Genomic DNA, 27,674 nt, shown 5'->3' with positions numbered 1-27,674 from the left:
AGGTACAGTAACATGACCAACTGCATCTAAGATCTAACAAATAATGATTTTTAATTTTTCAGGGTTAATACGAATGAACAATCCTACAACTGTTATGATGTCCCAGAGTGGAAATGTTTCCTCTTCTATGATGGCAAGTGGAGCTAATGCAGAGCTGCAGCCCAGGACACCGCGACCTGCTTTACAGTCAGGTAAAAAAAAAAAACATTTACAGTAATAGCATTTCTCTGTCACTATTGCTGTTATGCAGACAAGGTGGGTGAGGTAATATCTTTTATTGGACCAATTTCTTTTGGTGAGAGAGACAAGCTTTCAAGGTTACACAGCTTACAAAGCTCTTCTTCAGCTCTCTGTAAGCTCAAAACCTCATCTCTCTCACCAACAGAAGTTGATCCAATAAAAGTGATTACAACAACACTGCATACAACTATTGCTATTGACATTTTTTTACTGCAAAGTACTTCTGAATTCTTTTTCCTTCAGCATACAGACACATACATGAGTACACTCTGAAGGATAGCACCAAAATTTGGTCCTGGGCTGTCGTCCTACTTTTCTAACAGACACCCCTCCTTGAATGATTTCTTCACTGGAAGAAAGAATTGTCATTACCTGGAAAGGTTTCTTCTAATAGGTTTTAAACATTATAAAAACCTTTAGTAACACAAATCTTGATGACCATTTTCAGAATTGTTTCTTACTGTAGTACTGTTAAAATATTTTTAGTTGCATTGGGAAAGGAAAGCTTCCCCACACTGTTTTTCCTCCTCTCTGCCTGGAGGGATCACCACTCAGGGTCAGAGAATAATAGTTTTTGTGGGCTGTCAATTCTTAGGGTATGTCTACATTGCAAAAACACACCCGCGGCAGTGCGTCCCAGAGCCCATTATGACAGGTTCCCCTCAGGCTGCCACTTGGAACTGGGTTACCACTGAGCCCACCTGACCCACCAGTCTGGGCTCCCTTTCACTCTGTGGTGCTGTGATAAGTTGCCAAGCTCTCCTCTTTCGCCAGCATACACACAGATAGGGACACACACCCTGCAGCTTCTCACACAGCTACTGAGATCAGCTCTGCCTGGGAAGGCTCAGCTAAGGCACCTCCCAGTTGCTAAGGCATGCACTCCCCTCTGGACTGTAAACCCAAAGTTATACCATCTTGCACTGCACAGGAAACTGTACAGTGTAAGCTCCTAAAATTCGCCCCTTCCCTCAATGTGGAGAGAGAGATGCAACAGCTTTCTGCCCCAAGTTATAATTTCCCCACACGCTGGTTTTAGACAAAATAAAACAAGTTTATTAACCACAAAAGATTGATTTTAAGTGATTATAAATGATAAACAGATCAAAGCAGATTACCTTAGTAAATAAACAAAACCGCAAACGGAGCTTAACACACTAGATAGGTAGGATATGAATTAGCAAATTCTCACCCTGAGTGATAAACAGGCTGGCAGATTCTTAAGGCACAAGCTGCCTTGGCTTTGCAGCTTGGCTTTCCCAGGTTTTCATACACAGGCTAAAAATCCCTCTAGCCTGGGACCATCACTTCCCACAGTTCAGTCCTTGCCCTTCAGGTGTTCCAAGTGTCTGTTTGTAGGGAGAGTGAGATCCCATCATGATGTCATTGTCCCCCTTTTATATCTTCTTCCCACTTGCTGGAAAGATCTTTTGCTGTGACCTGGGTCAAACAGTTCCCATTGTGTAATGCTATCTCTGAGAGGTTTCTATTGCACACAGTTCCTGGGGTAATCCTTGTGCTTGTCTGCATTTCTTCAATAAGCTATTAACATTGGTTGGTCTTTTTTACTGTTGTACCCGAAAGGCTGCTTGTGGGTGTTTCCAATTTCACAACATATTTCATTAACGCATTCATAGCCAAACTTCACATATGACAATAGCATATAAAATCCAATGAGACATTAATTGTCTAGCAAATCGAGACTTTTAGAACAATACCTCAAAAGGCCTTACATATCCTAATTAAACGACCGTGGTGAATATTGGGGTTCCAGTGTGTCACACCTGGGTCTACAAACTTGGGCTTGCGCTGCAGCTCTGAAAATAGCCATGTTGATGTTCCTGTTCGGGCTCTGAGACCCACCCTCCTCAGAACATCCACATGGCTATTTTTAGCACTGTAGCCTGAGCCCTGCAAGTCCAAGTGTGTAGACTCAGGCTCTGAGACTTGATGCCATGGTGTTTTGTTTTTTGGTTGTTTTGTTTTTTTTTTCCCCCAAAGACATACCATTAGTCTCATTACGGAGACCACCAGCTAGGGTGATGGCATTTTTGTGATGTGGATCTGTCTACCTTTGTCTTTTTAGACTGTACACTCTTCAGGATAGGGGTGTTTGTGTTTGGAAACAGCTAATATATTTTCAGCTTTGCTACTATTATCTAAATAAGATATTTAGGCATTTAAATAAATGGCCTGATTTCCGTTCTCTGTCTCCCCCCACCCAAGATGCACCTCCTACTAGAGTCTCCTTTCCTTGGCCTTTTGCATTAGAATTGTTACTTTATACACAGCCATTGGTGGGCATGGTACTTCACAACGTGATAAGGTCCCCATGCTGACGAGCTTACATTTTGATATAGTTAATTTATTATAGATTCATATATAATTATCATGAATACTATGGTAGGTAGGGCTAGGAACAGGACGTGTAGGTTGAGGCAACTGTAAAATGAGAAGCAAATGGACCTCTTTGGGAAGTAAAATTTTTCAATACAAGTCGACTGGAAGTTGAAGGACTGATTTCTCTGCCTATTTTTGCCACTTCAAGTTGTGTGAGTTTAGGACTATTGAGGCACAGAAAGGTTAAGTGACTTCCCCCTTTGTAAAATAGTGATTATTCTTGCCCAGTTTTGTAAAGTGTGTCTAAAATCCTTTTGACGTAAGGCACAATGCAAAGCAAAACATTATCACTTTTCTTTACAGAAAATATTTCCAGAAAATAGTTAATGTTATCTAATTACACTGTCTTCATAATTTCTTGTTATTCCATCTTCCCTTCAGAGTTGGGAGATTTTTTGCGTCCCATTAACTATATATAAGGCTTATATAAAAATAGGTTATTGGAGACTACAGTACTGTATTTATACCTTTTACAATGCTTATGATTAGTTTCTTAAGGTTGCCAGAAATTCTGGCTTCTTTTAGTGTAGTAATTATTGTATAGGTTGGAAAATTGGAATGCTGGAATGTGAATTTTTATTGGATCTCAAGTTCAGAGGAGAAAGCAAATGCAAGCAAGTAACTTACTCTTTCTTGTTTTTTATCTTTGGCTGCAGTATATTATTTACTGTCACATTTGTTTGCTATTTTAATAGATTCAATGGATCCGCTCTTGTCTGGACTAACTATCCAGCAGCAAAATCATCCATCTGGCTCTTTAGCACCTCAGATTCATTCAATGCAGTCAGTTCCTGTAAACAGACAAATGAACCCCGCTAACTTTCAACAACTGCAGCAACAGCCACAGCTGCAGCCACGTCCCCCCCAACAACATCAGCAGCCACAACAGGGTATTCGACCTTCATTTACCACCCCAGCTCAGGTTCCAGTTCCTCCTGGTTGGAACCAGCTGCCTTCAGGAGCACTTCAACCTCCTCCAAGCCAAGGAACAATGGGTACATTAGCAGTAAACCAGGGATGGAAAAAGGCCCCATTGCCTGGACAAATGCAGCAGCAACTTCAAGCAAGGCCATCTTTAGCAACAGTCCAGACTCCCTCCCACCCTCCACCTCCATACCCTTTTGGAAGCCAGCAAGCCTCTCAGGCTCACCCAAACTTTTCTCAAATGAACAACCCTGGTCAATTTACTGCTCCGCAGATGAAGAATCTTCAGGGAGGGCCCTCACGGGTTCCTACACCACTACAGCAACCCCACCTGACCAGCAAATCTCCTGCTTCTTCTCCCTCCTCCTTCCAGCAGGGATCTCCTGCATCTTCTCCAACAGTTAACCAAACACAGCAGCAGATGGGACCAAGGCCTCCTCAGAATAATGCACTTCCCCAGGGATTTCAACAGCCTGTCAGTTCTCCTGGTCGTAATCCTATGGTGCAACAGGGGAATGTACCCCCCAACTTCATGGTGATGCAGCAGCAAAACCAAGGTCCACAAGGTTTACATCCTGGCTTAGGAGGTAAGAAAATCAGACCTTTCTGTCATCAAAAATAAATTACATTATAAAAAGACAGCTATAACTTATATCAGACCGTTACTTAAAAAAAAAAGTACTTTAAAAACCCTATCCATAACTTGTCTCAGCTTTCCCCTTCCAAATTGCTGATGTATCCCCATGACCCTCTCCTCACTTCTCTTGCTCCATGTCATCCCCTTCCTCACATTTATACTCTTTGCTCTCTGCCTTCAAGGTATGCTGCTGTATTCTTTTCTAAAATTCATACCTCCTTTGACGTCACCTGCCTTGCTATCTTCTTCCTTCTCTTTTGTCTACTCATGCTGCCTCAGTTTTCTCCTCTTTAACTCTCTTCTTGATCTTCTGCTTGTATTGCATCACTCCAGATACTACCTTAACTAGGGTCACTAAGGACCTGCTTTTGGCCACATCCCTGTTCTTGTTGTCTTCCACCTGTCTGTTGCCTTCAACAGCCTCATCCTAGACTTTTTCTACTCTTTAGGCGTTTGTAGTTTTGTGCTAGACTGGATCTCATACTTTCTCTGAACATTCCTTCAGCATTTCCCTAAATGGCAGCATTCAGTTCATCACATTTGTTCCCCTCAACATTCAAGCTATTGCTAAATCCTGCTGGGTTTTTTTATTTCCAAAAACATCTATCTAACTCAATCCCTACTGCTAAAACTTTCGTCAATACTCTAGTAATGTCCTTCCTTGCCTAATGCACCATTCACTGTGGCTTCCAAGGTTCTCATGTTGTACACCTCAAGTCCATCCAATAGGCTGTTTCATGCCTCTTGCTCCAACCAAATCTCTCATCTATTTAGTCTTTGCACTTTGTATCTGATTTCCTTCTGTGTCAGATTCAAATTCTTCATGCTCTTGTTCATGGGCCTGTGTCTTGTAACTTCCCTCATCTCCAACACCCACAGACAATTTACCCTTTCTGATGCCCGATCCCCTTTTACCTGGAATAGCCTCTGTGATCCCACACACTATGGTCATCTCATTCCTCATCAGGATTCACTACTTCAGATAGGTAGTCTTAATGTTGATCTCCACTCCTATAATCTTGTCAAATATTTCCCCTCAATTCTTAATATGTTAACTTAATAAAAACATAAAATCCTACTTTCTAATAACTGTTTAAACATTTCACATAAAGACAACCAACTAGCAAGATATGTATATAATTTGAACTTATTTCCAGATCTTCTTATTGTCCACGGAGAGGACATGGGTTACTGTAGCCTCGCCTGGTTTAAATTGACACAGTTCTATTAATTTCAGTGGAGCCACACTGACTTACACCTGCTGAGGATCTTGCTTCTTATCTCTTTCCTTTGTTCATAGTTATCCCTTGCTGTATTACGTCTGAATTAAATTGTAAGCACATCAGGGTGAGGGGTAGGGATCTGTCTTTGTTTACATAGCACCATATACTCTGTTGCTTTATAAATAATTCAAATATATGCATATATTCATTTTATTCAATGTTTACTTAATTTAGCATAGTACAAACTTTAGATTAGATTTAATATATGGCAAAAATTATGTAAGATTCTACTTTTCTGAGTTCTGAATGATTGAACTTTAACTCCTGCTAAACTATTAGGAACTGACAGTCCTTCCACAGGTTATTTCAAAGAGTGTCTGTTCAAGATTTGCCCCTGGGTCTCAGACTTGACCAGTAACCTTGATGTCATCAAATATTAATGATGTTATAAATTTATATATATATATATATATATGAAAGTTATATATGTGCCAATGATTTATTTAAATGTGCTAGAATGTTGTTAATTTGCAAGGAACTCAGTGGGGCCAGAGTGTCAAATTGTGGCTTGGTACAGAGGCTTAAAAGAGGTGCAAGGCTCCCCCTTATGCCCCTGTGTGCCAGCTACCCACATCACAGGATGTGTAAGAGGAGGAAGTGGGCTGTGCAGAGTCATTTACACCACCCCTCACTAAGGTGAGTAAGAATTATTGCAGGGACCATGTAGAGCCTTGGCTCTGTTACCCCAATACACCAACTGGCATAGCTGTGCTGGCACACCAGCGAATGTGCACTGTGCCAGGTATAGACTCAGCACGGTTACTCCCTCTTGGAGTAGCAGGGGAAACGGGAAGAAGATTGCGACCTGCTGAGTTATAGTTGCCCTCCTGAGTTACGCCAGGGGCAGCACAATGCTGCACTACCCCTTACGCTGGGATTAGATCATGACTACAATTAGTAGAACTCACTAGTTCTCACAGTTTAAAGGTTGTGTGTAATCTAGCAGAGTTACCAACCTGAAAAATAAGGCTATTCACTGTAAATAAAGTAGACACATTTATTTTGTGTATATATTTTGTTGTATGAAGTAAGACAAATGTAGCCTGATCAATGGGAGGAAAAAATTGTAAAAATAATTTGTTTAATATGGAGCTGGAAGACCAAACAATTGTGAACATCTGAGTTAAATCTATCACTGAGTCTTTTTATTAGATTGTGCTTATTTTGATATATAGGGATAAATGGAAAGCAATGATGGCTAAATTACATCATCTTCTGAGGCTAGAAGTTGCATTTAACCCCCCCCCAACTACCCCTCCCTCCAAACACACACAAATAGTGACAAAAGGTGTGTGCATGGTGCCTTATAGACAGACAAAGTTTCTGTCCCAGGGAGTTCATAATCAACACTAAAGACCACAAGAAATTGCCACACACTCAATGTGTATTATGACTGTATACCAGGCGTCATTAGGAAGGAAAAGACTCAATAAAAATAAGGAGATTAGAATACCGTAAAGCATCATACTTTGTTTTCAGTTTTTACAAAATCTGCCCTTTGTGAATGAATAATGGTGTATGTAGAGAATACAATGTAGGTAATCACAACTTGATTCAAGATACAGTAGCTTCTTAACCAGGTTTGTTAAAGCAGACAGCTGTTATGAACTGCTCAAGGTTATAAGTACACGAGCACAAACATCTTTTTTTCAGTAACTTAAAGTTACTATAGTTTTGTTTAATCTTAAGTAACGTTGCCTTTTTGGAAATTCCTAAACTGAAGATGAGCAAGAACTGAGCTGCTAGAATATTTTGATTTTCATTGGTTCCTGTTTGTTGCCGCCTGTCCTTGCTAACTTGATGGGAAGAGCTACTGTCAGTCTGCACTTGTGTAACCAAATTACAGAAACTAATAAATAATTGTTTTGTTTTAAGGAATGCCCAAGCGCCTCCCACCTGGCTTCCCCGGAGGGCAAACTAATCAAAACTTTATGCAAAGTCAGGTGCCTTCAACAGCACCAGGTACACCTGTGAACAGTGGAGCCCCTCAGCTACAAACAAGTCAAAATGTGCAACATACAGGTCCGTGTCAAGTTTATTTTCTCCTGTATTCCTCAACATTTGTTTGCTTGTCTTAATATTCTGTAATTAACTTTTACTCCTGTAATGTAGGCAGCTTTGTACAGCACAAATGTTCTGCTCTTGCCAATTTTATATAATTTCTGCTAGCTGGGGCTAGGAATACTGCAGAAGCAGCATGCTTAGCTTCCAGGGTGACAGCAAGCACAGGAAGTTCCTCATTTCTCAAACAACCCCATCTGCCATTGCTCAGAGTGGTGTTGCTTCTGGGCTGCAGGCGTAACTGCATCCAGCCTTCTATGTCTGAAAAGAAGATTGTGCCTCAACACTGGGTCTCTGAGTGTAGAAATAGTAAAGGAGAAGATCCATAAGGGATATCCTCCGCACAAGAAGAGTCTTGGGTCAAGTTTAAAACAATATGTAGTATCTTTGTTTTAGAAGAAATATAATCCCGCATAGTCTCTAGTAAAACTTTTCATCTTCCAATAAACTTTTAAAGCTACTCCTGTTTAGAGACAGTCACATTGTTGTTTCTTTTGATTACAAGAAATTTCCTTTTTAATGCTTCAGTCACTTGCCAAATATAGTCCTCTAGGGCAACTTCTCTTCTCAGTTCTGCAAGCTCTGATAACGTCATCTTGTCAGTATTCCCCATATGTTGCTGTCTTTATTATATAGCTTCAAGATTTGAAGCTTGTTTATGTAGGAACAAACACACTTTTACTGGATTGGATTAAGTCCTACCCCTTTTCACTTCCATATGACTATCTGCTATAGTGTCAAATGTTGTGGCAGAAATTTGTGAATGCGTTGACAAATATTTTAAATCACTGGTAACATAAAATAAATGATAAAGTAACTAAATTGGTGGGTTTCTCTTTTAACTAAGTTATTTGTTTGTCTAATGCCAGTGCAATTTTTAATGTTTAATTTTAAATTTTCATATTTTGCAAGGCGGTCAAGGATCTGGCCCTCCTCAAAATCAGATGCAGGTACCACATGGCCCACCAAATATGATGCAGACCAGTTTAATGGGACTTCATGGAAATATAAACAACCAGCAGGCTGGTGCTAGTGGAGTTTCACAAGTTAATATGGGCAACATGCAGGGACAGCCTCAGCAAGGACCACAGTCTCAGCTTATGGGAATGCATCAGCAAATTGTATCCTCCCAAGCACAAATGGTGAACATTCAGGGTCAAGGATCTCTAAACCCTCAAAACCAGATGATACTTTCTCGAGCCCAGCTTATGCCACAAGGCCAAATGATGGTAACACCCCAAAACCAAAATCTTGGTCCTTCACCACAAAGGATGACTCCACCCAAGCAAATGATTCCCCAGCAGGGCCACCAGATGATGGCAACACATAATCAAATGATGGGACCTCAAGGCCCGGTCTTGCTACAGCAAAACTCAGTGATGGAACAGATGATGACCAATCAGATGCAAGGCAATAAACAACCATTTAATAATCAAAACCAATCTAATGTTATGACGGGGCCAGCTCAAATAATGCGAGGACCAACCCCAAATATGCAAGGAAACATGGTGCAGTTCACTATGGCACAGCAAGGCCCTGTAAATGGCAATCCTTCTCAGGTTATGGGAATTCAAGGACAGGTTTTAAGACCCACAGTACCTGGCCCCCACATGTCTCAGCAACATGGGGACTCTGCTACTACAACAAACAGTGATGTAAACTTGACACAGATGTTACCTGAAGTTCCCATACAGCAGCCAAATATGGTGCCTTCCCACTTGCAGTCAATGCAAGGAAACAACAATAATTCGGGAAGTCATTTTACTGGACATGGGTTACCTTTTAATGCCTCTTTTAGTGGACCACCAAATGGGAATCAGATTTCTTGTGGACAAAATCCTGGTTTTCCAGTCAATAAAGATGTCACTCTAACAAGTCCACTGTTGGTAAACTTGCTACAGAGTGATATATCTGCAGGACATTTTGGTGTGAACAACAAACAGAACAATCAGAATGCCAATAAACCCAAAAAGAAAAAGCCTCCAAGGAAGAAGAAAAATAATCAGCAAGTAGAACAGACTAAGTAAGTTTAACATTTGTCTTGCTGAAAACAAGAGAACATGTGTGTGTAGCCCAGAATTTTGCATGTTGCAGCAAAAGTATTTTTGAAGAAAGATTAAATGATAAAGCAATGGTAGTTCTGCCATAGCAGCTCTGCCTCATTCGGGGTGGAAGGGTAGGGAATTAAACTACAAAAATTTAACTGCCTTACCCATGAGCCCATCCTTTCTTTTCCTACAATTCCCTGGTTCATTAACTACATGCTTTCCAACTTCATTAACAAATGAAGCAGGGGCCCTACAGACAACACTCTCTTTCACTACACAACCCTAATTTATCCCCAGAACAGGTTCATCATGTGCAATGAATGAGGCAGGGGTCCTGTGGAAAGAATATTATATGATTGTGTAATTTAAGGGTGCATCATAATGCATATGTACGAGGGGGACAAATCAAGGCTGCAGAAGCAACCTTAATTTTGGCATTTCTTAATTGCTGACCTTGCAAAGTATCTTTTTAATGTATTTTGTGTATGTATGTTTGTACAGCAGTCTCAAACTCCTGATGAACTCTTCAAAACATTAATCCTCGAGAACCAAAGCAACTGAAGTGTTACAACAAAAGCGGCTTATAGTGGAATTAAATGCACCAAGTATAGTATCGTATCCCAGTATCAGAGCATTCTCACAATCTTCTGAAATGTCTGAATCTTTCCTCATTCCGTAGAAAGAATCACACTTTCAGTTAATATAATGACATTCTTGAAAAGGATCCAATTTATTTGTTGCAAATAATTGTTTTCCCTTTTATCAGAATGTTTCGCATTTATCCAGCACCTGGTGTCTAAAGATTTCCAAGTGTTTTACAAACAGTAGTTAATTATTACTCGCTATAGGAGAGGAATTTGTTGATATCACTTCAGCCACCAATGAGATAAAACACAGCAGCTGTTTAACAGCAGTCAGTAGCACTATACGGCAATTTAAAATAACAGAAGCTTTAGTTGCCTGTCTTGTTTCCCACACCAACAACAAAATAATAATTCAGAAGAGAACAAAAAAGTGACACGTTTTCTGAAAAGTAAAGTTGTTAATAACATTACTTTAAAGAAAGCCAATGTTAATATTTTGTTTTCATCAGTTGCCACCTTGATGGTCACTGGACTTCATTATGAGCCTAGAAGACATCAATTTATGGATTTGTAAAGCTGTCCTCTAGAATTACAATGTCACATAAAGCTATTTGTTCTCTTGATAGCCTTCTAAATAGGGAAGAAAAATTCTACTTGCACCTTGTTTGTATTAACCAGTGGCAATGATTATTACTAGCTTTGGATTTGTTTTACTACTGTACTGTATTTTTTTTTTTTGCAGTAGTGCTTTGATATCATTTCTTGGCTTTTACAAAGTACAGTTCCATAACCTTTATACAGCATAGAATTTTGATTCTAAATTTTGTTTGGCTTAGTATTGAGCAATCAGTAGTATTGTAAGAGTATGGCTATATTAGGATGTTGCTGTATTCCCTTTTTATTCCAAACTTTTGCCTTGCTGTCCTTCAGCATAGTTTACTCTGATAGCTAAAACAAGTTTGTTCTCCTTTCTGCCCTTCCTTTCCATCTAGCTACTTGGAGCTGCTTAGAGAAGCTTTCTTTGTTTTTCTTGAAATCAGTCCTTTCAGTGATTGCCTAAAATTTTTTACTCTTAACTTACTTGGCTTGTATTAACTCCTTATGCATCAAGAACAAGAAGGATTTCTTTGCAGAAAGTTTTTCTTTAAGAGCTGCAGAGCAGTTTCCATTCAAGCCATAGGGAAGAATTTAGAGCAGTGAACTTTGACTAAAAACAGTACTAGTGTGATCTGCACTTTTTTATTTTTATATATGTATATATAAAGTTACCATTGCACCTAAGGAACTTCATCATGTACCAGGACATTAATATTAATATTAATTTTAATATTTTAAAATTCAAAGGACCCTGTGGTGCTAGATGCTATACAGACACAGAACAAAAAGATGGTCCTTAAAAAGGTTTTCATGTCTCCTTTTTCTTTTGGAAATTACACTTGTATTAATTCAGTGGCCAAAAGTTATAATAGTTATTGGTATGTGAACTGAAACCATATTAGAGTATGAAAATAGTTTGTCCGACATGCAGTTTTGAAGATAGGTTCATGAGTGAGCAGAACACTTGAATGAAGATTTATTCTAACAGAAATATTTGACCTGCAACCTTAAGAGGTCAGTGTAGGAGGATGACGAGGAGTAGCGGGAGATAAAAAAAAGGACTACTTCATAGGATGACTACATAGCTCAGCTATGAGAAATTTTGCTCATTAGTGCAAACTTTTTAAACAGGCTTAGTATTACTAAATATAAGTTTAATTAGACATTTGCCTTACAGCTCCATGTATGTTCCCCTGTGTAGGGATAGTGCACATCAAAGGCACCAACAGGATGTAAATAATAATGCAGTATATAAATCTGCACCCAAGGCTTGCCCTGAGATTTGTAGAACTCTGTATGAGGCAAGTTCTGTGGAGATGACACCTGCAATAATATAGTATACATTGGTGAGAAGGATTTAGCAGCTATGAGGTAATGGAGTGATCAGCACTGCTCGGCAGAAGGGCGTTTAGGAGGATTTTGTCATTTGATAAAGGGTCAGAGTGCTTTTAACTGGAAGGTGGAAGGGAACGTTCCTGGTTATACTCAAGGTGGTGGGTGTGGGGAGGTCATGGCATCCCAGAATGCATGGAAAACCAAAGATTTTTACCACAACCGAATGCTGCAAATGTGAGCCCTCATACAAAAGGGTGGGTCACTTTAGAGCCATGTGTATGCCGGATGCCTAGGGGCTGTTGCTGCCTGTGCCTGTCCTCTGATCTTACTTTTGCATGTCTTAATTCAATTTTTTTTTAATTGCTGTATGTATATTGCAGCAGTGCCTACTGAGCCAAAGTGAGAGTGGGGCAGTGTGGTCTAGTGGATAGAGGACTGGGCTTGGGAGATCGGGGATCTGTTCCAAGCTCTGCCACTGGCCTGCTGAGTGATCATGGCCAAGTCACTTGACCTCACTGTCTGTTTTCCCCTGTATAAGATTGGGGTAATTATGAAAGAGCACTGGATAACAGCTGGATTTTATTATTATTTATTATATTCTTTCTCCTTATGCAGGGGTACTCCCTGCCTTTTGTTTCTCAGAATAGGATTTTTGAAATTAAATGCATTTCAGAGCTGAAGATCTGTAGTGAAGGGTTTGCATATTCGGAAACATTAGGTTCAGATTTTTGGATTTGTCATAATCTATTACTGGTTGTTTTTAAATCCAAATGAGTGTGGGTGAAATTCAAATAACCAATATTTCATTCTGCCTCTCTAGTTACATACAGAAGTACTGACGTGGATGGTAATCATTTGTTTCTTTGGCCTAATCTACACTTAAAATTTAGGTCAGCGTAGCTACAGAGCACTGGGATGTGCCAAATCCACTCCCCTAAGCACTGTAACTTTGCTGACCCAGCCACTGGAGTAGATGCAGATAGATTGACAGAATAAGGCTTCTGTCAACCTAGCTACTCTTGCTCAGGGTGGTGGTGTTCCTACAGTGACCCAAAACCCCTTCTGTCACTGTAGGCTGTGTCTACACTACAGGGTTATGTCAGCATACCTTTGGTGTCGTAGCTGTGGCACTGTAGTTCCCATAATGCACACATGGCCTTAGTGTGCATAGTGAACTTCAGCCATATACATTATTTAAGGTTCAAATAAGTTATTAGTCATTGCTATACACAGAGCAAACGAAAATCTTAGCTGTGTATTTGTAAAGCTCCCCACAACATACTTTGTAGATCAGCAGTTCTCTGATGATCTTTAGGAACTGACTTACAAACAGGGTTATTTGGTTGGGTTTAAGGCTCTTTTTTGCATAGAGATGCCATGTTGCTTTTCTTACCTACTATAATTCAAAAACTTAACATTTCTGGTTAGCTACCTAAGTGTAGACATTTATGAGAATGTTTATACCTGCCAAAATTATGAATAGCAAAATAACCAATTTAACAAATGGTACATTGCATTATATACCATTATACTAGCTCTAATTGCTAGCATCACAGTCCCTACCTTGCAAGCTCCCTACATCTCTCCCTGGCACTAGGGCTAGTTGCTGAGGAAGGGAATGGATTCCACTGACATTCACTTCCAGTTCAGATTATTGGGGGAGTGGGGGGAGGGCAGGGAACCTCTTCACCACTGTACCACCTCCCCTGTTTTGCTGAAGTGATCTCACTTTAATTTTAACTTGGCGCTTTCATGTAGTTAAGGTTCTCCTCATCTTAGATGTATATGCGTAGCTGTCAAGCTTCAGCCACCATCTCTGCCCTAGCTTTCTCACAGATAGGTGGTAATGACAGTGAACACCCTCTGGGTATGTTTGATGTCCACAGAATTGACTGTTTTCTGTATTAGGAAAAGGCTATTTTCAATGTCTGTGAAAGGAATAGAAACAATAGCCAGACTGACTATTTTGGTACTGCTTCTGCAGAGTTTAAACATGTATAACTGAGTTCCTGGTGACTAAGTTGCAGAGCCTCTGTATCCACTATTCACAGAGCCCTACATTCTGGATAAATAGCCTCTGAAGTCTAGTATCTCAACTAATTTTTTCTGGAATCTTGATAGAGGACTGTGAGATATGGAACTAATCTGTTATGCGTATAATATGGGAAATTAAACTCTTCTAACAACCATAGTTACACTATAGCTGTCACTGTGTTGTTAGAGAACTATTCAAGCAATCTGGGGACATGGGTTCTGTTTTCCTCTACCCCTGTTTGTGTGTGTGATCTTGGGCATGTCATTTAACCTGTCTACCTATCTGTGAAATGGGAATGCCTACCCACTTGAGTAAAGCACTTCAAGATCTATGAATGAAAAGTACTACATAAATGCTAAGGATTATTTATTTTTCAATCTTAAATAATTCAGGAAAATTTAGAACAAAATTTGGCACTGGCTCTGGAACCGCTGAATGTTCATTAATTACTATTATTTCTGTGTAAGTTCTTCAGAAACACGTCCAGCTGGCCTGGAGGAGACTGATCAGCCACCGTTGCTTGGAGAGCAAGGAATAAATTTAGACAACACTGGCCCCAAACTTTCAGATTTCACAAACAGACCACCAGGTGATGATAAGTTCTTAACATGATTATATAATGTAGTAAACAAGTATGATACATAGTCTTTTTTTGACTATGGGAATATTATATGTGGGGATATATATTGTTTCTTAACAGACATCAGGCATTAGCAAATAATTGGTGCTTGTTGTCTAAATGTTTTGTTTTATTTAAAGCTTTAAGCTGTATTTGAACACTTATTGCCAAATTCTGCTCTGCATTATACCTGGAAGTATCCTATTGAATTGAATAGGATTATACAGGGATAACATTTTAACCTGTGAAATTTACTATAATTGTTTGGCCAATATTCACTTTGCTTTCATGTTTCTGTCAGTGAAACTTAGAGATTTGAATTTGATTTGGAAATCCATTTTGGACTTGCTTTTATTATTTTACCTGTTTTTTTTTCTTGGTGCTTGTATTTTTAAGTCTTTGGCTTATTGGTCTTATAGGGCATAGAGTCAGAGATAACATTTGTCTTTAAAGACTGATTTCTTTACCTAAAAGTAGAAGTTTTTGTCTATTTTATTGCTTATTTTTGAAAGATGATATTGATGGAGACATACTTGCTCACTGTCTTTTTTTTATTTTTTTAGAAACGATCTAATTGTTAACATTTGGGCCCATAGTACATCAAATTGATATGTTATGTATTTCTTAAATAATGTCATGGAGAAACTAGAAGTACAAGTAAAAGACCTAATTGGATTTATCCTCCCTGCTTATACAGGATAGAGACCGCAGCTAGAGGATATTTCAGATGTTAAACCATAATGGCCATTAGCCAAACAGCAAAAATGGTGTGCTGGTCCTATGTGATATGGTGTGGGGTTTTGTAATGTACCCCTGAAGCTGTCAAATTTCAGTCACGAGTTTGCTCTTCAGAGTCCCACAGTTGCTGTTAATTTTTTTCCCATTTCAAAGACGTATGTAAATATAGGCTATGTTCAACTCTGCCCTTGTCAGTGAAAACATAGCTATAAAAGCCACTGCAGAGACTTATTCTTCAGATGAAGTAGACCCAGAATGGTAGCCACTGATTTCTGTAATAAAATTACATGCCTCCTGCAATTCAAGGTCCTGGAAGTCAGCAGTATGTTAAATGAAGCATTATATATAAGCCCCTTCAAGGCACATGTGGGTTTTTTGTTTGTTTGTGTTAAATCTTTTCCCTCAGTAAAATGGTTCTTGTCCGGGGGGGTTGTAACCCAGGAGTGAGTATAAACTTGTAGATATTAATTAAAGAAAACACTGTCATGTTACACTGATACAAAAGAAACATTATTTATCTGTTGGAGCTGGTCACACAAATACTGTTTTTTCTGACATTTCTAAGAATGAATAACTTATAGGGTTTTTTGGTGTCTGTTTTTAGGTTATCCATCTCAGCCAGTTGAACAAAGGCCTCTACAGCAGATGCCACCTCAACTTATGCAACATGCACAGCAGCAGCAGCAGCAGCCACCACCACCACCCCCACCCCAGGCACAGCCACAGACTCAGCAGCAACAGCAACAAATGATGATGATGCTTATGATGCAACAGGATCCTAAATCAGTCAGGCTTCCTGTGCCACATGGTGTTCATCCACCTAGGGGCCCTTTAAATCCAGAAACTCAAAGAATGCCAATGCAGCAGAGTGGTAACATGTCAGTAATGGTTAGTTTACAAGGTCCTGGATCAGTACCTCCATCTCCTGATAAGCAAAGAATTTCTTTGCCAGGCAATCCTCCTCTGGGGAATAGTGCAAGAAAGATGGTTTACCAAGATAATGTACAGAATCCTTCCAGTTCACCACTGGGAGAAGTTTCATCAGTACCCTCTCTCCCAGAAGGAAGTGGAGCTGACGGGCCACCGGCATCAGGGGCTCAAAATAATATGACCTCTCATTTAGTAGTTTCACAAACTCAGTTAATGATGACGGGGCCAAAACCTGGACCTTCTCCACTTTCAACTTCCCAAGGTGCAAGTCCTCAACAGCAATCTAATTCTTTACCTGGCTCTCATACACACCATTTCCCAAATGTTGCCACCCCATCTCAAACTTCAAGGCCTAAAACCCCAAACAGAGCAAGCCCAAGACCATACTATCCTCAGACTCCTAATAATCGTCCACCTAGCACAGAACCTTCAGAAATAAGCTTATCTCCAGAGAGACTTAATGCTTCTATTGCGGGTCTCTTTCCTCCCCAAATTAATATTCCTTTGCCTCCAAGGCCTAATCTTAACAGAGGATTTGATCAACAGGGTCTTAATCCAACTACCTTGAAGGCCATTGGACAAGCCCCATCAAATCTCACAATTAACAATCAGTCTGGTTTTGCTGCTCCACAGTCTCACAAGCTGGATACTGTTGTTGTCAATTCAGGAAAGCAAGCCAACACTGGAGGAACAAAGCGAGCAAGTCCAAGCAATAGCAGAAGGTCCAGTCCTGGATCTAGTAGGAAAACCACACCAAGTCCTGGCAGACAAAATTCAAAAGCAGCTAAATTAGCATTGCCGACTCCGCAGAACCCATCACTTTTGCAAAACATGGAATTACAAAGAAATATGGTAGTTGGTCCAACTTCTTTGCCAACACCTGTGACAACAAGTTTTCCAAATAACAACATGCTGAATACTCAGAATCCAGCAATTTCTGTATCTGTTATGACTGGCATTCCTGAAGATAGCAAAGAGAGCCTTAATGTTTCTCAAGACAATGAATGCCAAAGTACACAGGTTGTCCAGGGTAACAAAGACCAGCCTAATATTGAACTAAAAGGCCTTCCCAGCCAAGAAATCAAAATGTTGGTACCTGAAGAGCAACCAAAAAAAGATGAGCCATCTTTAGATACCAACAAGCTTCCCAGCTTGGAGGAGAATAAGACTATGAGAGAGGCACCAACTTCCTTAAGTCAACTTCTTGATAATTCTGGAGCTCCCAATGTAACCATTAAACCTCCTGGGCTCACCAGTCTTGAATTACCATCAATGGTAACCTCTGGCGAGGAGCTAAAGAAGATAGCTGTTGTTCCTCCACTACAGGATTCCTCTTCAAGCAAAGAACCTTCTAGTTCCTTAAGCTTGCCTCAGAATAATGAAGCCGGTTCAACTCAAGTGCACCAAGAACTAGGAGAGATGAATTTAAATGTTACACAGAATGTCCCTCCAGTAATACAAAGACCTGTTAGCTCCTCCTCCATTTCCACTTCTTTACCACCCAATCAGATAACAGTTTTTGTAACTTCAAACCCCATTACATCTTCTGCTAACACATCAACACCATTACCATCTCATTTACAGCCTACATTAGTCTCTACGGTCGTCACAATGCCCAATGTAGGTAACAAAGTTATGGTTTCTGAGGGACAATCAGCAGTTCAGTCTAATTCCCGGCCTCAGTTCATTACACCAGTTTTTATAAACTCATCTTCAATCATTCAGGTTATGAAAGGATCACAGCCAAGTACAATTCCAACTGCACCATTGACCTCTAACTCTAATTTAATGCCTCAGTCAGTTGCAGTTGTTGGTCCTCTGCACATACCACAGAACATAAAGTTTTCATCAGGACCTGCTCCTCCTAACAGTCCTGTCCCTAGTATACCAACAAGCAGGTCACTGGTTCTTAATCCACTGGCAGCTCCTATTCAACTTCCTTCTCCCTCGTCTATGGCATCTTCAAATGTTCTTCCACATCCCCATGTTCAACAAGTCAAAGATTTTAACCAAGATGAGTCCAGTTCTCAAGCTAGTGTATCAGCTGATCAGTGCTCTGTAACGGCGACACAGTCTGGAGCTGTGGTTACATCTCTTCTAACAAGTAGTCCGGGATCTTCTGGAAACAGGCGAAGTCCAGTTTCATCCGGTAAGGGAAAGGGAAAAGTGGACAAGATTGGTCAATTTTTGCTGACCAAAGCATGTAAAAAAGTTACAGGCTCCCTTGAAAAAGGGGAGGAACAACATTCTTTGGATGGAGAAGTTGAAGGCCAGGGGCTAGAAATATCAGTCCCTAATAGTCTGGGAACAGAGCAATTACCTGTAGAGCTAGACAATAGAACTGTGACACCTCCAGCACTCAGTCTTCTAAGACAGAGCACTTCTGGGCCTGGGAATTTGAGTGTTAGCACCGCTGCTACTGTTTCTGCTTCTGTATCTCCAAGCTTATCAAGCAACACTCCTCCCACGAATGTACTGTCGGTAGTAACCACTCCTATAATCTCAGAGCTTGCACCCACCGCTCCAAGCACTAATAGTAACCGTGGTGGTTTACCAGATGAGCAAATTGGGATTGGCTTAGTGGAGGAAAAAGGAGGAGCACATCAGGAATTGCCACAGAATATAGGTACGTACTCTGTGTGCACTGTTATTCTCCCGCCACCTCTTACAATTATGAGCCAGAAATTCAGCTGATATGTGGAGCTTTAGGAATCTGCATTTGCAATTAGCATAAAACCCAAACAGTTCAACAGAGGGTAATATAACCCAGTTGCTGCTCCTAGAGCATTGTTTTTATAGCATCTGAATGGTATAACTGTGCTTGTAACATTACACTGAAAATAGCTTATTTTTATTTAAAAAAGTGTTTCTTGTTCCCACATTTAACTCAATTTTTACATAAGAGAATTGCTGTCGGTCAGCTCTTAAAACAGAAACAAAAAGCGTCTTCATAAAAATTGTGATTTCAGTTCAGTTTTATGAGAGTCTTTGAGTGTATTAAGAGGCTGCATAAATTTTTTCTACTTGCTAAGCTTGTAAAAATATTCCCAATTTTTAAATAATTTTATTATGTGAAATTCATATTTTTTGCCACCTGCAGTAGATCTGAAAGATATATTTGTGTTCAAAATACAAATTTACTTGCTCAAAACCATTTCTTCCCCATAATCCTGTTGTGAAGCAAAATACTTAGCATGAGATTTCAAGTGCTGTGTGCTCTGATGCTATAATGCATGAATAATTTCACTTAAAGATCAAAAGTAGGGAGAAAAGTTGTATTTGAACACATGTAAAGATGATAAAAGGTTTACGTACAATTTCTGTTGTTCAATCTCTTGTGACCTCTAATTTCACCAATTCTACAACCAGGAAAATTCTGTATGGATTGGAAATATTCTTGCCAGAGAATGCAAGTTTGTTTTTGTATTATGTTTAGAGTGATTTTTCTTTCAAATTAGTATATGAAGTAAAACTTTTGTCTCAAAGAATTAAATGTGGGTAAGAAGACTTAACTGTGAGCATGAGCACAAGGTCACCATTCTAAAAATGTTAACCCTTTCTGGAAACTATTAATTACCATCAATGTGCAGCAACTTTTTTAATATTCTCTTTTTTCACTTAAAAAGAGTGAGTTTAAATATCCACATTTCAGAGACACAAAACAGCGAGATGTAATTATGAGTAAATGTCATGTGAGTACAAAAAGTATCTTGATGTCTAACCTAGGTTTTTTGGTCACTATTACTGTTCAAGCAGCTGAACAGGTTTTAAGATGACCCAGTTAATTTTTGCTGTCATTTTTATAGTCCCCCTGAAAATGGAATGGAAATAAAATGGCTTCTGAAGTAAATTCTTGGAAGCATTTCCCATTAGTGCTGTATATCATGAAATTTGGACACCAGAATTGAAATACTGACACCATTGAATGGGAATTTTTCCATAGATGTGAATGGGGCCACAATTTCACCTGAAGTATTATTGATAGCTTTATCAGATAATTAGATGTCTTAACATTATTCCACAGTGGGGGGAAAAAGCTGTTAACAAAAGTTAGCCATGACTATCTTCCTCTAAAACATTGATGGCAAACAATGTTGTGTTACTTTCCAAGTAACTTTGCTGCTGCTCCTTTTATTCAGTATGTGAGATAAATACCGAGACGAGTAATGGGAACAGACGTGTAATTTAGTTACAGAGAGAGGAGCTTTCATTGGAAGCATAAAATATAATATGGTAGAGTGACCTTGTTAGTTCGTGGGAATATAACCCCAGGAATTATGTAGGTTTTATTTCAAGAATACAAAATAGATAGTTGTTCTAATGTTTGCAGAAAGCTGCAGTTCCACACCTGAAAACTCCATGTCTCACTGAAAAGTAACAGGAACCCCCGTCTTCTCCCCCCGCCACACCATTTTTTTTTTTAAACATTCTGAAGGCCATGTAACCTTTTCCAGCCCAGCTGGTTATGTAACATAGGCAGTAGTTATAAACCCGTAACATGGTGTGGTAACATTTAACTTTGAAATACTAAAAGGGCTGATGATTGCTGCAGCAGTTCCACACCAGAGGTGATGATATTTTAAAGGTGAAAGCAAAAGCCTTTTTATATGCGAAGAAGCTGCATTCAAGATTGTCTTTATCCTGCAACTTGAGTTCACCAACTTGTAAAGCAGAGGTAGATAGTTGCATATTCTATGCTGCTTTAGATTTTGGCAGTGGGATCAGCCACTGAAGGAAGATCACCAAATTTCAGTTAGACTTGCCATGCAGTTAAAGGAAGAACTGAGTTTTCAGTTTTATCTCAAGATGTATGTATAATTTTATGGCTCTAAAGTTTTATATAGTCAGTTGTTTAAGTCGGACCTAAACAGTTTTGGATTTATTTTCTTTTTGAATTATTTAGCATGCTTTTTTTCTAACAAGGCTGTTTTCCCCTGCTTATTTTTAACTTAGTAGTATAAAGAATATTAAGTCAGGTCTTCGTTGGTTTTTCTGGAGATCTTCTTGAGAATCTCTGCAATGTATTTTGAACTCTTGCAATTTAATTGAAAGGGTAAGAGTGTTTAACATTAATCGACATCCTTTCTCCCAAATGTTTATTAGGCATTGGAGTCATAGCATTGTTAAAACCAAAGAAAGACCAGAATTTAAAAAAAAAAAAAAAACCCGAAATGAAAATCCCTTAACTTTTTCAGTCCTTTATCTCATGTGATATCTAATTTCACCAATTCTCCAACCAACCAAACTGTATATGGATTGGAGAAATCCAATTTTTTAAATGCAAAAAACAAGCAGAAATTTTTTTCTTCGGTTTTTCTACCACCGCCCCTCCCTCAAAAAGAGAAGTCTTAGATGCAATCAGTCTTAGGTTATCATATTGCTGTGTAGGCTGGGCTGATCGTGCAAGGCAAAAAATCCTGTAATTGCTTTTGAAAGAAAAGTGAATCAGTGCTGACTTTTCCCTCCCTTTTATCTTAGCATCTTCACAACATTTAACCCAGAAGGAAACGCCAGTTGCAACACCAGAAAGTGCTGTTCAAAGAACAGGTAATTTTTACTGTGGAAATCAGCATACGCCTATGCGTTATATATGCAACTTTGCATTATTTTGCATTTCTGGGAAGCAGTTGCCTTTTGTTGATTGTACACACTGTCCTTACTGAAACAGTTTTGATACTGTTATTCAGTGAAACAGTTATTTCATAAATTTATGGGAATGATCAGCATGACAGCTTGGGTGGGTCCTGCTGTTTAAGCATTTTACCCTGCATGCCTTAATTTTAATTTATGTGAACAGACTATATTGTTTTTTGAAATGTAGGTTGAAATTTTCAAAGTAGTGATGGGGATTTAGACACATTTTCTATTTATTTTAATGGTGGTATATTTAACTCTCCCAGGACAGCTTGGAAAGTCTCAGCCATCAACTTTAAGGGCTGGATTTTCCAAAGAACTCAGTTCTCCCATTTAGATACCTAGATGATTTTCAGAGGTGTTAAATGGGAGCTCCTGGGTGCTGAAGACCTTTGAAATCCATTTAGGTGCCTAACTGGGAAATTGAGTGCTCTTGAAAAACTGTCCACATCCTTAGAGGCCTAAATATGTGCTGCTGGGTACTTGATCCCTTTTGAAATTCTGGCCCTAAAATCTAATTTTCTTTTCTACTAGTGTTTTTTTTAGTGAACCTATAGCAGTGTTTGCACTGATCCATTTTTCTTGCTGCCTTTGGGAAGAACTATTTGCTATCATCTAAGATATAGACATATTAAATTCTGTTTAAAAAACCATACAAATCTTGCTGAGGCCTTAATCCTAAAAACACACACATGTGAGTAGCCCCACTGTTATTGATGGGACCATTAAACAGTTCAGCGCGTGTGTTTGCAGGATTGAGGCCTTAGTGTGATTGGAAATGGGACTTGAAGAAAAGACTGCACTGACTTGTTCAGAAATATCCATTTAAATAAAAGAAAACAATTACAGGCAGGCATGCTTTTGGGGTTATGTTCTGCTCATCAAGCTGGGGGGATGTGGGTGTCACAGGAAGTTCACACGAAGAAACTGCTATTCTGATTTTTATTATGGAATATTATCCTTGCTTATAGAATTCTGCATGAAAGGAAAATTTCTAGTAATTTCAGAATTCAGTCTCTTGCTCTAGATTAGCATATTCAGTCTGTTTTGCTTTTCTGTTCTTGTGGGTAAGACAAGAATATAAATCCAATGGTTTGATAAGCCAACTCTCCTTATTTCTTAGTGAGTTTTTTAAAAATTCTTTTCCAAACTGTCATGTTTGGAACACACTGTAGAAAAATTACATTTAATTAAAAAGTCAACAGGCATTGTTAAATCATTCTTAAAGGAAAAGCTTGTCAGTGCTTTGTGCAGCAGTGGCTAAGAAAAGTGAAATTTTTTTTAGGATATTTCAGTATGGAGTGGAGAATAATACTGAAAATATATTAAATTATAACACTATTCTATCAATCAGTGACATGTCCTTGTCTGGAATACTGTGTTCAGATCTGGGCACCCTGTCTCAATGAAGACTTAGCCAAAAAAGAGGGGATTCAGAGACTGGCAACAAGAAGATTAGAGACCTGGAAAAAATCTCATTAAATGGGACTGGTTACCATAGAGAGGAGACATATGAGAGGAGCACATACAAAAGTTGTACAAAATAATGAATGGTATGAAGAAGGCAGACCAGAAGCTTCTAGTAATCCTTTCTCATAATGTAAGAACAAGGGGACATTCAATAAAATTGAAAGATGTCAAGTTTAAAATTGAAAAAAAGGAAATACTTTTTCATACAATACACAACAAGACTGAAACTCATAGCTATAAGCTATCTTTGAGGCCAGGAGCTTAGCAAGACTCGGATTGTACATTTATATTAAGAATATCCTGACTTATACTTTCAAGATTTAAAAAAGAAACCCCTTTGGAAGGGATATAAGCCTTCATCCCTTGGGCATAAGGCAAAGACTAACTCAAATGAACGTTAAGAAAAACATTTCCCTGTGAGCAGGCTATTCTACAGTTTCCTTCTGCGGGGTTTCTTGTACCTTTCTCTGATATAGATGGTGATGCCCACTGTCAGAGATGTGATACTGGGCTAGCTGGATCACTGGTCTGATCCAGTATGGCATTTCCTAGCTATAGGGTTGTTTAGTTTGAGAGTAACAATTGTCTTGTAGAGTAGGGAAGTTATTTTACCAACCCAGTTTAGGGTAAGTGATCTGAGATAAGTAATGGTGCCTGGAAGGTTGTGTTTATTTTGAGGGAAAGGGTGGGATCAAGTTATACTAATGAGAAAAAAATTATACTGTATGTTACACTGAGAATATTTAAAACGAAGTCTAGGTTTCTTAAAATATAGATGCGCCTGTGTATATTTCTGCTGTGTCTTAACATTACCATGAAATGTTGTGAGATAATCCTACAGTGTATTTCATAGTTTCCCCCCAAAGCCTATGTTACAGGTAGCAGTCCCATATCTTCCAGATACTTGATTTTTAACATGTATATATTTCCGCAGCAGGTTAGAAATGTATCTTTTTCTCTTACAGAACTTGAAGCAAATGCTGCAATAGTTGCTGGCCAAAGGTAAGTAAATAGTCGTTATAGATTCAGGATGAATGTAGCTCTCTTTGGAGGGTGTCTGTTTCTCTTTGACTTTGCCTTAATCATACAACTTTCAAGAAATTCTTTATTGCCACAGCCTCTTTTTTCTCCTTGGCCACACATCTTTTTTCTCTGTTGAAGAGACTGGTTAGCCGAGGTGTTGTTAAAGTAGGATACTATTGCATTAAGACTCCCAAATGTGCTCCTACACTTCTGGACAGCATTCCCTTATATACCTGTAGGTTCTGCTCTATGTGAGGATCGTTGTATGGTTCCAATGGTCACTGCTTTCCAAAAAATTCCAGATCAGCAGCATTGTTGGTGTGTACTTCCCAAAAGTGGGGATCTGCAGAGGCAATTTTGAAAGTAGTTTATATACCTTAGCGTTATTAATCAGCTCTTCTTCAAGTGATGGTCCCTGTTATATTTCACTGAGGGTTTACTCATGTGCACCATGCATCCAGAGCCTGAGAATGTAAAAGTAGTAGTGTCCGTTGGTCTGCGCATGCGCCCTGACTCGACTCATAGTTTCGTCCAAGGCGGGGTGGACTGATCGCGTCTCCAGTTCCCTCTCACCATTGCATGGTCCCGTTCGGAATGATTGGTGTCCATTTGCTTGTGACGCACTCCCTCAAACAAACTTGTGTATCACCTTGTCAGATCAGTCCATCAGCCCTCACAGAGAGAGGGCGCGCCGATCACAACATGTCATTCGTGTTCTTCTAGCCATTCCCTCAGCCACCCGCTGGCCAGGCTGTCAGGGGTACTGGATGCCCGATCGGCATAGCGAATCGCAGCCCAGAACCCCTGAGTTCAAGCAATCCACCAGCCTCCCAAGTATCTGGGATTATAGGCGCATGCCACCGTGCCCGGTATCTTGTATATAGTTAGTTTTTATCAATGTATTGATAAAATTTATTTATTGTTTTTAGGTAGTTTCTAGTCGTTTTAGAGTAGAATAGCTAGTTTGGAGGCCTGTTTTTTGTCTCTGCTCTCCCTGCCCCCGATATCCAAACACGGGTACTGTACTATGCCGTACAGTGACAAACATCAGCACTACCGCTTCTGCTTGGGAGAAGGCCAGGTGCAGTATCTATCAGTCCTTCCTCAACCGTACCCAAGAAGGGTTGGGCTCTCTGCCTCAGGAAGCATCTCATGGAGGTTGCCATGAGACCTCCTTCAGATGCAGGCCAGGGAATCCCTTCTGTACATCAGCCTGAACCAGAACTTTGTATATGGTTGCTATCATTTATTCTGCTGAAAACTGATATTGGCAGAGTCTTGTAGAACATACGTGGACAGGTGCTGGCTAATGTATTCAGTAACTCAGGTGGTTAAACGTCAGGATGAAGTATGATTTTCATAATAGTACTGGTCTATTGATGTTTTGGGCCACACCGTTTAATAGTGGGAACCTTAAATTGACTATAGGAGTATCTAATGATAGAAATATTGCTAGACTTTTGACAGAGAAAATAGTTATGCTAAGACTACTGGTCATATCTTTCATGCTCTTCTAAATGCAACAGAATAGCTGTTAGCCAGGGCAGATGGTAAACCTTGCCCACATTGGACCCATTGGGATAGTGGGGAGTACCAAGCTCTAAATGGGGGCTAACGCTATAAACCTCTGCGGGCTCTGGGGTTGCCCCTGGCCAGGAGGGAGGAACCAGAGCTGCCTTCGGCCGTCGGAGCACCCTCCCTGAATCCTCCTTAGGTGTAGCCCTCCTTGAAGGCCAAAAAAAAGAGAGTTCCTGGGGCTGTTGATCGTTTATTTTAAATAATTAACTCAGCTTGTTGCATGCACTGGGCTCTCACTGTAATTTCATAGTTAAGTTTGGAGATTGCCTACCATTATAATCTCCCTTTAGCTTCAGCAAAGCTAAACTGCAATTTCGTGGGTGAGAGAGTCTTCTAGTGCAGAATTTTTCTGATAAAAGGAGGCTAACAAACCAGACATATGGGAGATATGAGGGCTCACAACGTGAGGTTACCACACTTGAACATTTTCATAACTCTGACACATTATGTGACTCCAAAGTGTCTGGGAACTCCAAATATGTTTGTTTGTCTTATTCATAGATTCCAAGGCCACAAGGGACCATAGTGATTATCTAGTCTAGCCTCCTGTATAATACAGGCCAGATAATTTCCCCAAAATAATTCCTACAGCATATCTTTTAGAAAAACATCCAGTCTTGATTTAAAAATTGCCAGTGATGAAGAATGCACCACCACCCCTAGTACATTGTTTCAATGACTTCTTATCCTCACTGTTAAAAATTTACACCTTATTTCTGGTGTGAATTTGTCCACCTTCAACTTCCAGCCATTGGATCATGTCAGAACTTCCTCTGCTAGATTGAAGAGCCCATTATCAAATATTTGTTCACCATGTAGGTACTTGCAGACTGTAATCAAGTCACCCCTTAACCTTTTCTTTGTTAAGCTAAATAAATTGATCTCCTTGGGTCTATCACTATAAATAGGGCCCTACCAAATTCACGGTCCATTTTGGTCAATTTCATGGTTATAGAATTTTAAATATAATACATTTCATGATTTCAGCTCTTTAAATCTGAAATTTCATGGTGTTGTAATTGTAGGGGACCTGACCCAAAAAGGAGTTGTGGGTGGTCGCATGGTTATTGTAGGAGAGGGTTGCAGTACTGCTACCCTTACTTTTGTGCTGCTGCTGGTGGCGGCGCTGCCTTCAGAGCTGGGCAGCTGGAGAGTGGCAACTGCTGGCTGAGATCCCAGCTCTGAAGTCAGAGCTGCCGCTAGCAGCAGTGCAGAAGTAAGGATGGCATGGTATGGTATTGCCACCCTTACTTCTGCCCTGCTGCCTGCAGAGCTGGGCCCTCAGTTAGCAGCCACCCAGGTCTGAAGTCAGCAGTATAGTAGTAAGAGTGGCATGGTATTGTATTGCCACACTTATTTCTGCACTGCTGCTGGCGGGGCGCTGCCTTCAGAGCTTGGTGCCCGGACAACAGCTGCTGCTCTCCGGCCACCCAGCTCTGAAGGCAGTGTAGAAGTAAAGGTGGCAATACTGCGACCCCCTTAAAATAACCTTGCAACCCCTCTGCAACTCCGTTTAGGAACAGGACCCCCAATTTGAG

General features: G+C 39.8%; 1 protein-coding gene and 1 long non-coding RNA gene across 6 annotated transcripts in view; one reads left to right on the top strand and one right to left on the bottom strand.

The window, feature by feature from the left end:
* NCOA6 (nuclear receptor coactivator 6) overlaps window positions 1-27,674 on the top strand; it is a 73,327-nt gene that overhangs the window by 33,033 nt on the left and 12,620 nt on the right. For 3 of the 4 annotated variants that reach the window (XM_039498359.1, XM_039498360.1, XM_039498357.1), the window contains 8 exons: window positions 63-191; window positions 3,336-4,151; window positions 7,360-7,506; window positions 8,458-9,568; window positions 14,612-14,733; window positions 16,106-19,057; window positions 21,910-21,978; window positions 24,501-24,537. In XM_039498359.1, the coding sequence (XP_039354293.1) occupies window positions 63-191; window positions 3,336-4,151; window positions 7,360-7,506; window positions 8,458-9,568; window positions 14,612-14,733; window positions 16,106-19,057; window positions 21,910-21,978; window positions 24,501-24,537 (5,383 nt within the window). The remainder of the gene's footprint in view (window positions 1-62; window positions 192-3,335; window positions 4,152-7,359; window positions 7,507-8,457; window positions 9,569-14,611; window positions 14,734-16,105; window positions 19,058-21,909; window positions 21,979-24,500; window positions 24,538-27,674) is intronic. The other variant, XM_039498361.1, reaches the window with a different exon arrangement.
* Window positions 1-27,674, bottom strand: part of LOC120380555 — a 35,372-nt gene that overhangs the window by 5,429 nt on the left and 2,269 nt on the right. The window contains exon 1 of one of the 2 annotated variants that reach the window (XR_005587801.1): window positions 3,268-3,395. The exons of the other annotated variant lie outside the window; for it this stretch is intronic. This is a non-coding gene — a long non-coding RNA (uncharacterized LOC120380555). Of the gene's footprint in view, window positions 1-3,267; window positions 3,396-27,674 lie in introns of those variants that run through there. 2 annotated transcript variants of the gene reach the window in all.

This window comes from Mauremys reevesii, linkage group 13, assembly GCF_016161935.1.
Source record: "Mauremys reevesii isolate NIE-2019 linkage group 13, ASM1616193v1, whole genome shotgun sequence".
NCBI lineage: Eukaryota > Metazoa > Chordata > Testudines > Geoemydidae > Mauremys > Mauremys reevesii.
This window is presented reverse-complemented; position numbering and strand designations above follow the sequence as displayed.